Source organism: Camelus bactrianus, chromosome 15 (genome assembly GCF_048773025.1).
Source record: "Camelus bactrianus isolate YW-2024 breed Bactrian camel chromosome 15, ASM4877302v1, whole genome shotgun sequence".
Taxonomy (NCBI): domain Eukaryota; kingdom Metazoa; phylum Chordata; class Mammalia; order Artiodactyla; family Camelidae; genus Camelus; species Camelus bactrianus.
Genome location: NC_133553.1, coordinates 66195610 through 66212533, shown reverse-complemented (window position 1 = coordinate 66212533; position 16924 = coordinate 66195610). Strand labels below are relative to the sequence as shown.

General features: G+C 40.4%; 1 protein-coding gene across 3 annotated transcripts in view; it reads left to right on the top strand.

Annotated features, from left to right (window-relative positions):
• EXOC6B (exocyst complex component 6B) overlaps positions 1 to 16924 on the top strand; it is a 570349-nt gene that overhangs the window by 24898 nt on the left and 528527 nt on the right. For 2 of the 3 annotated variants that reach the window (XM_045523158.2, XM_010963690.3), the window contains exon 1: positions 16418 to 16642. The exons of the other annotated variant lie outside the window; for it this stretch is intronic. In XM_045523158.2, coding sequence (XP_045379114.1) covers positions 16530 to 16642 — 113 coding nt within the window. In that variant the 5' untranslated portion in view covers positions 16418 to 16529. Of the gene's footprint in view, positions 1 to 16417; positions 16643 to 16924 lie in introns of those variants that run through there. 3 annotated transcript variants of the gene reach the window in all.

Below are 16924 nucleotides of genomic sequence, written 5' to 3'. Positions count from 1 at the left end.
CGGCTAAATATAGGGAATTATGCACTCGCCATCTGAATCTTATTCCTTCTCTCTATTCAAGGTCTTAACTTGCATTATTTGTTTCCCGAGGAGGAGGTGATTTGCTTTCTTTATTGATTTCTGCTTGGAGGAGGCACTGGGGATTGAACTTGAGACCTCATGGATGCTGAACACATGCTTTACCTCTTGAGCTATACCCTTCACCTTTAGTCTTACAACTTTGTCTCTCCTTTTAGCATCATCAGTTCTCCCTCTTTCCTGCAGCAGATCAATAAAAGTCTCCCTCCAGACCCTTTTGACATCTGCGCCATGTCTGTTTCCCTTTATAGCAAAACTTTTTGAAAGAATTGTCTGCAGTTACCGTGTTCACCTTTTCACCTTCCCTTCTAGCCACTCTTTCTCCCTTGCCCTCTATGATCCCACCACATTAGCCTTCTTTAGGTTACTGTAACACTCCAGACGCATTTCTGCCTTAGAGCCTTGCACTGTCCATACCCTGTGCTGCTTCCCCCTCACCCACCTTCTTTACACACTGGCTTGTCATTCAGGGCTCAGCTGAAATGTCACATCCACATCCTTGGAGGCACCTGCTCTGACCATCGGTGCAAAAATAACCTGTACAGCCTTTATTATGTCACTATGCTTAAAATATATTTATTTATCTATTTTGACTGTAGCAAAATGTACATAACATGAAATTTATCATTTTAACCATTTTTAAGTGTATAATTCAGTGGCATGAAGCACATTCACATTGTTCTGCAACCATCACCATCATCCATCTCCAGAACTTTTTTGTCTTCCCAAATTTAAACTCTGTATCCATTAAACAACAGCTGCCTATTCCCCCTGCACCTACAGCCCCTGCCAACCGCTGTTTAACTTCTGTCTCTATGAATTTGTCTGTTTTAGGTGTCTCATATAAGTAGAATCCTACTGTATTTGTACTTTTGCATCTAGCTTATTTCTGTTAGCATGTCTTCAAGTTTTAGCCGTGTTACAGCATGTGTCAGAATTCCATTCTTTTTAAAGGCTAAATAATACTCATTATATTTAATATATATATATTTCAGCCTTCAAAGGAATGGAATATTTATTATGTATATATCAGATAATTGGGAAAAATGTGATACATTTTTCTTATCCACTCATTTGTTGATGAACATTTGAATAAGTTCCATCTTTTGGCTATTGTTTTTTTTTTTAACTATTATTATTAGTTTTTTAAATGGAGGAACTGGGGATTGAACCCAGGACCTGGTGCCTGCCAAGCACATGCTCTACTGCTGAGCTCTACCTGCCCGCGCTTGGCTGTTGTTAATAATGCTGCTATAAACATGGTGTGCAAGTATCTGTTTGAGTCCCTGGTTTCAATTCTTTCGTGGTATATACTCAGAAATAGAGTTGCTGGGTCATAAGGTAATTCTATGCTTAATTTTTTGAGGAAATGCTATACTGATTTCCACAGGGCTGCACCATTTTTCATTCCCACCAACAATCATGGGTGTTCCAGTTTCTCCACATTCACGCCAATCCTTGTTACTGTCTGGCTTTTGGTAGCAGCCATACTGATGGGTGTGAGGTGCTAATATATTCCACCTAAGTTCTCTCAATAGCCCTCCTGACAAACTGAGATTTTATACACGGGCACGCATACACACACACTTTTTTGCTCCACTAACTATATTGTAAGTTCCATAAGAACAGGGATCTTGGCTTTCTTGTATCTCCAGCACCTAAGAGTGCCTGGCAAGTAATGTAAACAACAATAGTGACAGTGGCGATAAAAATGACAATAGCCGATGTTATTACGTGCCAGGCACTGTTTAATAACAACAGAACAAGTCTGTAGGAGAGATATTAGCATTATCATCCTCATTTTACAGTTAGGAAAATTGGGGCACAGGGAATTAAGCAATTTGCTCAAGGTCACACAGTTAGTGTCACTGTAGTTGCCTGAAAAAATATTTTTGGCAGGGCGGGTACAGCTCAAGTGGTATAGCATGCTTAGCACACACAAGGCCCTGGGTTCTAACCCCAGTACCTCCCCTAAAAATAAACAAATAAATACACCTAATTACCTACCCCTGCCAAAAAAATAAGAAAAATATTTTTTGAACAGAAGAGCAAATGAATGAATCCTGGGGAAGGGGGATTTTAGAAAAATGAGTTGGTAGACTATTGCAAAAATCTTGGCATGAAATGTTAAACCTTGATTTCTGACAATAACAGTGGTTACTTGACAGACAAAGGGGCAGGGAATGCAGGCCACTGTGGAGGGAGAATCACTGATAAGATTTCATGGCAAAAATGTGTTTTCAAGAATGTCTCTCTAGGGAGGAGGGTATAGCTCAAGCGGTAGAGTGTGTGCTTAGCATTCATGAGGTCCTCAGTTCATTCCCCAGTATCTCCTCTAAAAATAAATAAATAAACCTAATTACCTCCCCCCAACAAAATTTTTTTTTAAAAAGAATACCTCTCTAATATACAAAAAATTAGATTGCCTAGGATGGGGACATAGGTTGTGAGAGGGAACTTAGAGACACACTGGAGAAGGTGAAGGAAAGAAAAACTAACCCCAAGCACTCTTGATGATACCTTACATCTTAGTATTTGGTTCTTTTTTCTTTCTTGCTTGCTTACTTGCTTGCTTGCTTGGCTATTTTCAACTTAGCACATTGCTCTGTTCTGTCTTTGTAAAATTTCCTACTGAAGGTAGAGCAGTGTAACATGTTGAGCTTCTACTTTGCCTTTTATTCTTCTGACTTCCTTCTCCCCTTCCGAGCAGGCTGTCCAGCTTGGATTCGGCTCAGAGCCATCTGCACGGCGAGATAGAAATGAAAGTCATCAGAGGGAAGTCTAAGCTCCTCGTGTGCATTGATACCAGGCTACAGGTAGAGGGCGTGTGCCAGTGTCTGGAGGGATGAAGCTCAGGTGGAGAGGGCAGAGGAAAGGGAAGAGCTCTACAAGATTTGGGGGGTAACTTAGGGGCTACCAAACACGTAGGAACTGTGGCTTGTCCCCTTGGGCACTTTGCAGAGGTGGTGAGACACTAGAAAGGAATGGCCATTCAGTGCACCGCAGGGTCACCGACCCCCCAGTGCTTCCCAGGGGGAAGGGTGGCCTGGAGCTGTGGAGCTCCTTCACAGGTCCCCCAGGGCTGGAACAACGAGCATCTCAGTTCTGCTCTAGGAAGGCCCCATGGACCGTTGCTCAAGCCTGGCTTGACACCAAGAGGTTGAGGATTTGGAGGTAGATTTAATTTGACTGAAAGGAATTAAAGTGATACACCGTTTCTCGCATCCCCAGTTTGTCAAGCAAGATTTATACCTGCTTTGAGTGTGCTGGTCACCTTCCCCAAATAGATGAGACGGTCTCTTAATGCAGGGATCACCTTTTATCATTCATTTGGTCCACAAAGACTTACCGAGCACTTTCTATATGGTAGGCACTGATCAAGGTACTAGGTATACATTAAACAAATCAGACATGGTCCCTGCCCTCCCTTGGATTTACAGCTTAGTAAGGGAGAAAGAGAATAAACAAACAAACAGGTATGTAATTATAAATTGGGATGAGTACTATGAAGGAAAAGAATGGGTCTTCATCTTAGCAGCAGAGCATCTTAACTCAGGAGGGGCCCCAAAGCCAGCGCCATCAGTGAGAGGAACTTGGTGCACTGACAGAGCCCATGTCTCAGCAAATCTGCTGAAGAAGCATCTTGACCGGACTCCAAGTCCTCGGGCCTGATGCTGCCAGACCCGCAAGATCTTCCCTATTTGGACTTTCAAAGCTCAAATGCCACGCACAAGTTGTCAGTCACGTTCCGTTTGTTACTCTCTCTGAGGGCTGACTAACCTAAGACCTACTAACTCTGACTCATCCTGCAGGTCTCAAACATAAAATTGCAAAGCCTGGAGTGGCCAAGGTGTGGGTGTGTTTGAGGGACTGAAAGATGGTTGATGGCATTGGAGGAGTCGAATACAAGAAGAACAGGGTAAGATGAAGCTGGGGTAGCCGGGGGGAAGGTGCTCTGGGCCATGGTGTAAGTCTGGATTTCACTGTAAGTGCAATGGGAACCATGAGAGGATTTTAAGCTGAGGAATGTGTCTAATTTTTCTTTCAAACCACATCCAATAGTGTGAGGAATTAGGGTAGTTGTCTGTTTGGTTATCTGGCGATTACTTGCCCAGTTTCCTCTTGCTCAGCTTCCCCCTTTGGCAGTCTCACAAAACTTCCGAGGAGTGTTGTTGTTTTATTTTTTAATAGTTCTCGATGCCTCCTGATTTATATTGTGTGTGTCCATATAGCAAAGTACTGAGTGAAGCTTACAATTTTAGGGGACATGCAAGTTATGAAGAAAAACAGGAAAGAAAGCTGCCTGCACACGGAAAGAGACCTTTCGGTAAAGAAAAGGACCTCCCAACATCATGGTTACAAAAGTAGTCTCAGGCCGAGGCATATCGGTCTGAGGTCCTCTGAAGCCCCGTGGGGCCATGGGTGATGTCAGTGTGATTGTGGCCTCTGGGGCCTGGCAGAGCAGGAGGCTGATGTCACCGCCCAGGGGACCCAGTGAGCTCATACTCCAGGGAGGCCTCCTTACAGCCCCAGAGATGCTGGAGCAGCAAACAGGACCAAGAGAGCCTGGGGCCTGAGCTGCCGTCATCCAAGGTGCACTTGTCATTCTTTTCCTTCACACCTGCACCAGCGTAGACGCCTGCCTCAGCACCATGGAGAGAGAAGAGGGATGGAGCACTGGTGCGCGGTTCCCAGGAGACTTTAGGCCTTTTGGGGAGACATATTTTTCCCTCTAAGAGAGCCATCTGCTCGAATAGGTTCCTGCCCACAGGGAGCTCATAGTGTAGGAGATGAGACAGACTTAAAAACTAGGAAAAGCAATAAAAGAAAGTGTGTGAGTTTTGAGGTTAAACTGGCTAATAACTTCAGTCTATCACTTAGTCATCAGCCATCTGACCTTGGGCAAGTTATTTACACTGGGCTTCTGGTTTTTTTCATCAATAAAATGGAGCAACATTTTTTTTGTCTTACATAAGGATGAATGTGAAGATGAAATGAGAGAAACCATATTATGTTCCTGGAACCCAGCAGGTGTTTAGTAAAGAGTAGGTTTTATTATTGCCCCTACTCAAGCTCACACAGTGTGACAGGGACAGTGTATAGTCAGATATTAATACGAGATAGAGACGTTGACAAAGGACTTGTGGTTTGACTGCCTGTGTTAGGAAGGGAAGGTTTCTCTTCACAGAAGAAGGTCATACAAGCTGGATCCTGAAGAATGATTTCACCAAGTGAGCAAGGAGGCGGAAGGGGGAAGGGTGTTTCGTATGGAAGGAACAGAATTGCATATGCAAAGACTGAAAAAAGGGACAAGCAGTTCACTTCAGCTAAGTTCCGCTCAAGATACATAAACTAAGACCCTTCTATTCCAAGCACTTTGCAGAAGAGCTGGGGTCCCAGGATGAATAATAGTATTAATGTTAAACAATGTTAATAATATTAATATTAAACTTACTTTAAGTGCTTTATATCTATTAATTCACTTTACCTCTAAGAGGTAAGTACTATTATCATCCCAAAATTATGGACGAGGAAACTGAGACACAGGGAGATGAATAATTTGCCAATCACACAGTTAGAAACTGGTAGAGGCAGGATTTCAATCTATACTGTCTGACTCTAGAGTGTCCTAATTATTCTGCTATAAGAGACTGAGCTATCCTGAGGGGCAAACAGTGGTAACATCATGTGGTAACTCTTGGGACAGGTGAATACACAGGAGGCTGAGAGCCCAGATGAAGGAATGAGATCATGTAGCAAAGACTCCCCATAGGAGAGGGTGACTCTGGAGTTAAGTCTTAAAGAATGAATGTGTTGTGCCAGGTGGGATGAACAGCATTAGCAAGAATGGAGGCAATGAGACTGGTTATAATAGTCTTGAAACCAGGGGCAAGGACGTGAATTAGATAGGGCAGGGACAGATGAGATAAAGAGAAGTAAACAGAGGAGTAAAATTAGCAGGGCTTGGGGGTCTTTTGGATGTAGGATATGAAGGAAAAAAGGAATGTAGAATGACTCCTGAGTTTCTGGTGTGAGCACCTAGTGCCATTAACTGAGATGGATTTGAGAAGGGAGAGAGTATAAAATCAGCTTTGAACACACTGAGTTTGAAGCACCTGGCAGATATTTAAAAGCAAATATTCATTCAACACTAATGTTTGGAGGCTTTCTTACTCTACTTTCAACAATGGATAGAAGAGCTGGGAACAGGGAATAGAAGACTTGAACAACAGCAGAATACACGTTCTTCTCGAGTGTACGTGGAACACTCTCTAGGATAGATGATATCAATAAATTTAAAAGGAAATAATACGAAGGATGTTTCCTGCACCACAATGGAATTGAATCCATAAGTCCATTAAAAATTAAATTAAAAAAATGGAAAACAGAAGGAAATTTGGGTATTCACAAATATATGAAAATTAAACAACATATTCGTAATAACCAGTGGGTCAAAAAAAGTACAAGGGAAATTAGAAAATATTTCAAGATGAACAGAAATGAAAACATGACTTACCAAAACTTATGGGATGCAGCTAAAACAACACCAAGAAGGAGATTCATAGCTATAAATGTCTATATTAAAAATGAAGAAAGTTCTCAAATCAACAGCTTAAACTTTCACCTTAAAAAACTACACAAAGCACAAAGCCCATAGAATGTACAACATCAAGAGTGAACCGTAATGTAAACTATGAACTTTGGTTGATAATAATGTGCCCATGTTGTTTCATTGATTGTCACACTGACGAGGGATGTTGAGGAGTATATATGTGTGAGTGGGGAGGGCTAAGTGCGAACTCTGTATTTTCTGCTCAATTCTGCTGTGAACCTGAAACTGCTCTAAAAGAATAAAGTGTATTAAAAAGAGGGAAAAAAAAGAAACTAGACAAAGCAGAAGGGAGGAAATAAAAGTTTAGAGAAGAAGTAAATGAAATAGAGACTAGAAAAACAATTGAGACAATCAATAAACTAAAAGTTTGTTTAAAAGTTCAATAAAATTGAAAAACTTTTAGCTAGACTGAACAACAACCCCTCCACAAAACAAAAGACCAAAATAAAAAAGAATAAAATACTTAAGAATAAATTTAATAAAAGAAGTGCAAAATTTGTCCATGAAACCACAAAATATTGTTGAGATTTAGAAAGATCTAAATAAATGGAAAGATACCCCATATTCATGGGCCAAAAAAAATTAATATTGTTAAGATGGCCCCAAACTGAACTATCAATTCCCCAAATCCCAATCAAAAGTCTAGCTGGCTTTCTTTTTTTAATTTTATTTTATTAAGTTACAGTCAGTTTATAATGTTGTGTCAATTTCCAGTGTAGAGCACAATTTTTCAGTTATACATGCATATAGATATATTCATTGTCACATTCTTTTTCACCATGAGCTACCACAAGATCTTGTATATACTTCCCTGTACTCTCCAGTATAATCTTGTTCATCTATTCTATATATACCAGTCAGTATCTACAAATTTCGAACTCCCAGTTAGCTGGCTTTTTTTCCTGCCGAGTTGACAAGGGTAGTGACTGGGATATTTTTTGTGAAAAAGAACAAAGTTGGAGGTCTCATTCACCCTTCCTAAAATCAAAACTTATTATAAAGATACAGTAATCAAGACAGTGCTGTAGTGTCATAAGGTTGGACATATGGATCAATGGAATATAATTAAGAGTCTAGAAATGAACCCTCACATTTATGGCCTGCTGATTTTTAAGAAGAGTGCCAATGCAATTCAATAGGGAGAGAATAGTGTTTTCTACATGTGGTGCTAGGACAACTGGCCATCCACAGGCAAAAGAATCAAGCTGGAGCCCTGCTTCACATCATTTACAAAAGTTAACTCAAAATAGGTCCAGACCTAAATATAAGAACTAATGCTATAAAACTCTTAGATGAAAACATTGGGTAAATCTTCGTTATTTCGGATTGAGCATGGTTGTTAGATATGATATCAAAAGCATAAATAACAAAAGAAGAAAGAAATTGGATATCATCGAAATTAATAACTTTTGTTCTTCAAAGGAAACTATAAGAAAAGTGGAAAGACAATCCACAGAATGGGAGAAAATAGTTACAAATCATATATCTGATAAGGAGCTTATATCGAGACTGTATAAAGAACTCTTACGACTCAACAGCCACAACAAAAATGTAAATGAACTACTGGACATATGGGCAAAGGACATGAATAGATACTTCTTTAAAGAAGACATACGAATGGGCAATAAGCACATGAAAGGATGTTCAACATCTCTGACCATTAGGGAAATGCAAATCAAAACCATAATGATATGCTACTTCACATCCACTAGGATTGCTAAAAATGAAAAAAGATACACAGAAACAAACGTAGGCAAGGCTATGGGGAAGTTGGAACCCTCGTATATTGCTGGTGTGAATGTAACGTGGTCCAGATACCTTGGAAAATAGTCTGACAGTTTCTAAAAATGTTAAATACAGAGTTACCATAACGACTCCGCCTAGGTATCTACCCAAGAGAACTGAAAACATATGTCTGCTCAAAACCTTTTATATGAATATTCATACCAGCATTATGCATGATAATTTTAAAAAAGCAAATATCCAAATGTCTATCAACTGATGAACGGCTAAACAGAAGTGGTGTACCTATATCGTGGAATATTCTTTGGCCATAAAAAGGGATGAAGAGCTGATATATGCTGCAATATAGGTGAGCCTTGAAAACATCACGCTAAGTGAAAAAAAGTCACAAAAGATTACATGTAGTTTGATTCCATTTATATGAAATGTCCCAAACAGACAAATCTGTAGAGAGAAAGTAGATTAGTGGTTGCCTAGGGCTGGAGAGGTTTGGGTGAAATGGGGATTGTTGCCAATGGGTATGGGGCTTCTCTTTCAGGTAATAAAAATGTTCTGAAATTAATTGTGCTGACTGTTGCACAATTCTTTGAACAGATTAAAAAAAAACTGAACCAAGGAGTCTGTGAGAATAAGAGATTGGTTGTTGTTTTATACTGCTAAGTTTGGGGAGATTTGTAACATAGCAATAGTAACTAGAACAAAGCAGTTCTCACCTAATGATGTCTATTATTATTATTATTATTATTATTATTATTATTATTATTATTATTATTTTTATTATTATTATTATTATTAAATGAAGGGGAGTTGTGATAATCGTGTGTGTGTGGAGTGGAGTTTTAGGGGGCGAGCCAATTACTGAGATGTCAAATAGCTGCTGAGGAAAATGTGAGTGAGTGAGAATTGACTAAAGACAAGTTCAAGGCAGTTGCAGGGTGGAGCGCAGACAGCACGCAGACCTTTGTGGAGACTGATACTTTAGGTTGGTGGCAACAACTGTTTGCATGTTTGTGCTCTTTTCTCTAGTTGCCTTTGGCACTTCAGGTGTAGGAATGAAGGGTGATTGATTCACAGTTGGGGTTTGTAAGGCAGAACAGTGGGAAGACAAAAGCCAGGCATTGAGGGTGATGATGAAAGAATAGGACTTTCAATCTAGCCTCAGGAAGGCTGTAAGGAACATGGTGTCCTCAAAGGCAAGCCAAAGCTTAGTTAAGGCAGGAGGTGGAAAGAGTGTTCTCGGAACATGTTAGGAGAGCCTGGCTTAAAGCAGAGGTCAGAACTGGGGAAGGAGGCCTTGCTTAAAGTAGAGATCAGAACTGGGGAAGAATTCTAGAGCAGTAAGGAGTGAGACAGTACTAAGGGTCTGGAATTTAAATAGTAGTCAGGAGTGATTAGGATTGAAAGCAAAGAAGAAATTATGCTGAAAAGACCTCAGAGGGCAAACTTCTAGAGGCTGATCTCTGACCTAGTGTTGTTGGCAGAAGGCACCCTGTCTGTGCGTTGGCTTTGTCAGGACAGGGGTGGACCCATACATGTTTATGGCTACTGAAAAAATAATGGGTGGTATTGTTATCTGTCAGAGGGAAGATGGGAAAGAGTAAGAGCTGTTTTTACAAAGAAATTTGTTTAATACACTGAGTTTGAAGTGGTAGCAAGATATTAAACAGCAATGTACAGAAAGCAGCCTGAAATGTGGGTCCCAGGTTTAGAGGTGAACATTAGGAGTCAACAGTAGAGATGATATTCTAGGATTAAATGAGATCACTCAAGGAAAGAGTGTGAAATGGCTAGAAAAGGAGGTTGAGAAGAAAACCATGTGGGCAGATAGAATTTAGAAAGTGGTGAAGAAGATTAACAAAATACAAGCACAGTAGGAGTGAGCCAGGAGTATTGAGTGCCCTAGAAGCTAAAGGAGGAGAACGTTCTAAGAAGGAAGGTAGAGTGTATCAGCTAGCTGTTATTGTTAGAGCAGGCAGGTAGCTAGATATGAGCAGAGAAATGGGGACATGGGCAAATGGCAGAAAACCATATATCTTGTAAACAACGGGGGTCCTGGGACAGACCAAGAAAAACAGGATCCTCTGGACTAATAAAAAACCCCCACATCTTCCTGGTTGATAAGTGTCCTGGAGGCAGAAGGGTGGGACAGGACAGGAATCCCCACCATCCTAGTGTAACCTTTCGATCATTAAGATCTCCATCCAAATGTAACCTTTTGCTTATGATACCCCCATCCGAATGTAACCTTTTATTCATTATGACCTCATCCAACTTCCCGATCAAGACTAAATAAGGATGAAAAATCCCTCCTCCCCTCTTGGGAAGGCGGATGTGGGATGAAGATCAGGCAAGATGACCCCAAACCCCTCCCTGCCAATGAATATTCTGCCCATTCACTTTTACACCCATATAACCAGCTTGCCAGGGAAACTCAGGGCGGCCACCCACCTGGGTCTGCCAGCTCTTTCCTCGAGAGTGTACTACCCATCCCTTAATAAATTCTTGCTTTGCTTTCTTAACCTCTGCGTCTTCTCTCTGAATTCTTTCTGCAACAAGACAAGAACCTCTCCACCCCAACATTATTACAATACAGCTGTGTAACCAACCACCCCAAAAAGCAGTGGCACACAACAAAAACTTAGGAGTTTGTGGTCATCTGATTCAGGCTGTAATTTCTAGATGAGCTTGGTAGATCTTCTCCATGTGTCTTTCTTTCTTCCTAGACCAGGGGGCTTTTTAAAGGCATGCTTTTCTCATGGTGAAGCCAGAAAGGTCAGAGAGGAAGCCCAGCCATTTCAGTACTCTGCTTATCACTTGTTCATCCCATTGGCCAAATCACGTCCCATGGTTGAGCCCAAAGTCAAAGGTCAGGGATGCACACCCTACCTGTAGTGGGAGGAATGGCAAAGTTACATGGAAGAGTGAAGAACTGGGAAGAATAATGCAATGAACTACATACAGGCAGTCAAGTAGGTGTGCTCGCTAACATTTCGTGAAGACTTGGGATAAGGATATAAAAAGAGATCTACTCCCCTCTTTTCCTGTTTCCTGCCTTCATTCAGCACCTGGGGTCAACGCTGTCAAATAATGGATAGAAACGAAGTAGGATGAAAGCTGGAAAAAAGTCTTTGGATTTGGCAATTAGAAAGTTTATAATCTCCTCTGAAAAGCCATTTTCCAGGAATGATTTGTGTTAAGACATTAAGGATAAATGGGAAGTGAAGAGAAAGAGTGAGTGTAGAATACATTTCAGGGTAGTAAAGGGAATGGAGGACCTGAAATAGCTCAGGGATGCAGGGTTGAAGGAAGAGATTTTCTTTTTTAATTTTAACTTTTTCCAGCTTTATTGAGATGTAATTGACATATAAACATTGTATAAGTTTAAAGCATCCAAAGTGATGACTTGATATAGTTACATATTACAAAATTATTGCCACCATAGCATCATATCACATAATTACCATTTCTTTTTTGCCATAAGAACATTTACAATCTACTCTCTTAGCAATTTTCAAGTAAATAATATAGTATTATTAATTATAATCACTATGCTGTACATCCTCAGAACTTATCTTATTCATCTTACAAGTGGACGTTTGTAACCTTTGACAAACATCTCCCCATTTACCCCATGACCCATCCCATCTCTGTTTCTATGACTTTGCCTTTTTTGGATTCCACATATAAGTGATATCATATAATATTTGTCTTTGTCTGGTTTATTTCACTTAACATAATGTCCTTAAGGTTCATGTAAGTTGCTGCAAATGGCAGGATTTCTTTTTTCTTATGGCTGAATTGTACTTCTATCTCTGTCTTTCTCTCTTTACCTATCTATCTATCTCACATTTTCTTTATCCATTCATCTATTGCCAGACACTTAGGTTGCTGTTTCCATGTCTCGGCTATTGTGAGCAATGCTGCAGTGAACATGCGAGTGCAGATATCTCTTTGAGATCCTCTTCTCATTTCCTTTGGATAAATACCCAGAAGTGGGTTTGCTGGATCATACAGTAGTTTTATTTTTAATTTTTTGAGGAACCTTTATACTGTTTTCCATAGTGGACATACCAATTTCTGTTCAAACTAACAGTGCACAAGGGTTTCCTTTTCTCCACATTGTTGCCAATACTTGCTACCTATTGTCTTTTTTTTTTAATTGAAGTATAGTCAGTTTACAATGTTATGTTGTGTTAAGACTTTTTGTCTTTTTGATAACATCCCTTCTAACAGATGTATCATGATATTTCATTGTGCTTTTGATTGGTATTTCTCTGATGATGAGTGATGTTGAGAACACTTTCATGTACCTGTTGGCTGTCTGTATGTCTTCTTTGAAAAAAAGTATGTATTCAGGGTGGAGTGGCCAAAATGGCAGAATAGAAAGACAATCTAAGGCAGTAAAAGACCTGTACTTGAAAAACTGTAAGATACTGATGAAAGAAATAGAAGATGACACAAAAAGATGGAAAAATGTAAGGTGTTCATGGATTGGAAAATTAATATTGCTAAAATGACTATATTACCCAAGATAATCTATGGATTCAGCGCAATCCCTATCAAAACCCCAACAACATTTTCACAGAAATAGAACAAATAATTCTAAAATTTGTATGGACACACAAAAGACCCTGAATAGCCAAACAACCTGGAGAAGGAGGAAAAAAGCTGGAGGTATTATGCTCCCTGATTTCCAACTACTACAAAGCTATGGTCGTTACAGCTGCATGGGACTGGCACAAAGGTGGACACATACATCAATACACAGAACAGGCAGCCCAGAAATGAGCCCACACTTACAAGGGCAATTAATCTGCAACAAAGGAGGTAAAGCTACACGATGGGGGGAAAGACAGCCCCCATGTAACAAATGGTTTTGGGAAAACTGGACAGATACCTGCAAAAGAATCAAACTGGACTTTCTCACACCAGGCACAAAAATAAACTCAAAATAGATTAAAGCGTTAAGCTAAGTGGAAGAAGCCAGATGGAGAAAGACAAATACTGTATATATCACTTACACGTGGAGTCTAAAAAATACAACAAACTAGTGAATATAACAAAAAAGAAGCAGACTCACAGATATAAAGAACAAACCAGTGGTTAAGAGTGGGGAGGGAGAGGGGCAACATAGGAGTGGGAGAGTGGGGGGTACAAACTATTGGCTGAAAAATTGGCTCCAGGATATTTATACAACATTGGAAATATAGCCAATGTTGTGTAATAACTGTAAATGGAAAGTAACCTTTAAAATTGTATAAAAATAAAGAATTAAAAAACAGAACAAACTTTAATTAGGTCCCATTTGTTTATTCTTGCTTTTATTTGTATTGCTTGGGTAGACTGCCCTAGGAGAACATTTTTGAGATGTATGTCAGATAATGTTTTGCCTATATTTTATTCTAGGAGGTTTATTGTATCTTGTCTTATGCTTAAGTCTTTGATCCATTTTGAGTTTATTTTTGTATATGGTATAAGGGAGTGTTCTAGCTTCATTGATTCACATGCTACTAATTAAACTTACAAGCTTCTGCACAGCAAAGGAAACCATAAGTAAAACAAAAAGACAACCTATGGAATGGGAGAAAATTTTTGCAAATGAAACCAACAAAGGCTTGATCTCCAGAATATATAAGCAGTTCATATGACTTAATAAGAAGGAAAGAAACAACCCAATCCAAAAATGGGCCAAAGACCTAAATAAGCAATTCTCCAAGGCAGACATACAAATGATCAATAGGCACATGAAAAAATGTTCAGTATCACTAATCATCAGAGAAATGCAAATCAAAACTACAATGAGGTATCACCTCACACCAGTCAGAATGGCCACCATTCAAAAATCCACAAATGACAAATACTGGAGAGGCTGTGGAGAAAAGGGAACCCTCCTACACTGCTGGTGGGAATGCAGTTTGGTGCAGCCACTGTGGAAAACAGTATGGAGATTTCTCAAAACACTAGGAATAGACTTACCATGTGACCCAGGAATCCCACTCCTGGGCATATATCCAGAAGGAACCCTACTTCAAAAAGACACTTACAGCCCAATGTTCATAGCAGCACTATTTACAACAGCCAAGACATGGCAACAGCCTAAATGTCCATCAACAGATGACTGGATAAAGAAGATGTGGTATATTTATAAAATGGAATACTACTCAGCCATAAAAACTGACAACATAATGCCATTTACAGCAACATGGATGCTCCTGGAGAATGTCATTCTAAGTGAAGTAAGCCAGAAAGAGAAAGAAAAATACCATATGAGATTGCTCATATGTGGAATCTAAAAAAACAAAAAAACCCAAAACATAAATACAAAACAGAAACAGACTCATAGACATAGAATACAAACTTGTGGTTGCCAAGGGGGAGGAGGGTGGGAAGGGACAGACTGGATTTCAAAATGTAGAATAGATAAACAAGATTATACTGTATAGCACAGGGAAATATATACAAGATCTTATGGTAGCTCACAGAGAAAAAAATGTGACAATGAATATATATATGTTCATGTATAACTGAAAAATTCTGATCTACACTGGAATTTGATACAACGTTGTAAAATGATTATAACTCAATAAAAAATGTTAAAAAGTAAAAATAAAAATGGATTAAAGACTTAAATGTAAGACCTGAAATCATGCAACATCTAGAGGAAAACATAGGCAGTACTCTCTTTGACATCAGTCTTAGTAGTATTTTTTTGATATGTCTACTCAGGCAAGGGAATCAAAAGCAAAATAAACAAATGGGACTACATCAAACTACAATGCTTTTGCACAGCAAAGGAAACTATCAACAAAGCGCAAAGGCCACTTGCTGAATGAGACAAGATATTTGAGAATGATATATTCAGTAAGGGGTTACTATGCAAAGTATACACAGAACTCATACAGCTCAATATCAAAAGAATACACAACCAGATTAAAAAATGGGTAGAGGATCTGAATAGACATTTTCCAAAGAGGACATACAGTTGGCCAACAGACACATGAGAAAAATGCTCAACATTACTAATCATCAGGGAACTCCAAATCACTAGACTTGTGGTGATCATTTCACAATATATGCAAATATCTAATCTTTATGTTGTACACTTGAAACTACTAATATAATGTTGCATATCAATCATATCTCAATTAAAAAATCAAAAAGAAAGAAATTCATATATATGCTTGTATATACATAAAATCTTACACAGATAGACTATTTCTGAAAGGATATCCAAGAAACTGTTAACAGTAACAACAGCCAGGAGAGAGATTGGAAGGAAGAGGACTGAAGAAAGAGGAAGGTAATTTTTACTATGTAAGCACTCTTGTAATTCTTTCCCTAGTGAATTCTGATGCAGTTGGTTGTTGGACCAGTGGAGCTATTATAATAAATTACAAATTTATCAGCCCAGTATTTCTTTCCAAGGCACTTTTCCAGCCCCATCTCTTACTACTACTTCTCTACACACCAGTGCAAATGAAGTTGTTGTTGGCTTTCTGGGTGCTCCTCACACCTTCCGATGACATCTTTAATTTTCAGGCTTAGTCTCTCTATGAATCCTTCATGGCCAGAAGTGATCACTGTGTTCGTTTATCTAAACTAGTTTACAGCTACTTTCTGCTTTATCTCTTAGTTTTTGGTTTCTCCAGCTTTCTCCTCCTGATGGTTGAAGCATCGCTCTCTGCAGAAACCTAGTTAGTTCTTTCTTAATATTCGCGTCTATAGAACTTTTGCACTTTGCAGCAAGGATCTTATATAAGAATTTGTAGGATTAGTGCCATTGCCTGACTTAGTCATCACTGCATATCAGTTGTTAATGTTCCTGCCTTACAGTGGAGCTTTCAACACGAGTTTGTGGAATCAATGAATAAACGAGCGAAACCCAGTCTAACCATCTCCCAGAGAACTACAAATCCCAGCGGGCGGTGCGCGGAACGTCGGCGGACGTGATGACGCAAGGGGGCGTGACGACTATGAGGGAGGGGTCGTCCTGCGGGTGGCCGGAGGCTGGGGAGGCTCTGGAGCCTTGGGTGAGAGAGCGAGTGAAAGGTGAGGCGAGCCAAGGAGGGGACGCGCTGCCGGGCGCCCCCAGTCTATGGAGCGGGGTAAGATGGCGGAGGCGGAGAGCCTGGAGACGGCGGCGGAGCACGAGCGGATCCTCCGAGAGATCGAGAGCACCGACACGGCCTGCATCGGGCCCACGCTCAGGTACCCTGGGTACCGGGGCCAAAGATGGGCGGGCACGGGCGGGACCGGAGGGCAGGCTCCTCTCGGGGCTGTGCGCCCGGCCGACTGCCCGCAGGGCCAGCGCCAGCCCCTCCCTTCGGAGAGCGGGGCGAGCGACCTCCACCCTCGGCGAGGCGGGTCTCAGTCCGCAGCCCCGACGTGGGGTCCCTTCCCGATGGTCGGCGTCGGCAGCCCGGTTACTCTGTAGGCGCCTCCTGTCTCCCTCAGGACTGGGGCAGCCTTCGTTCTCCCTCCGAGGCTAGC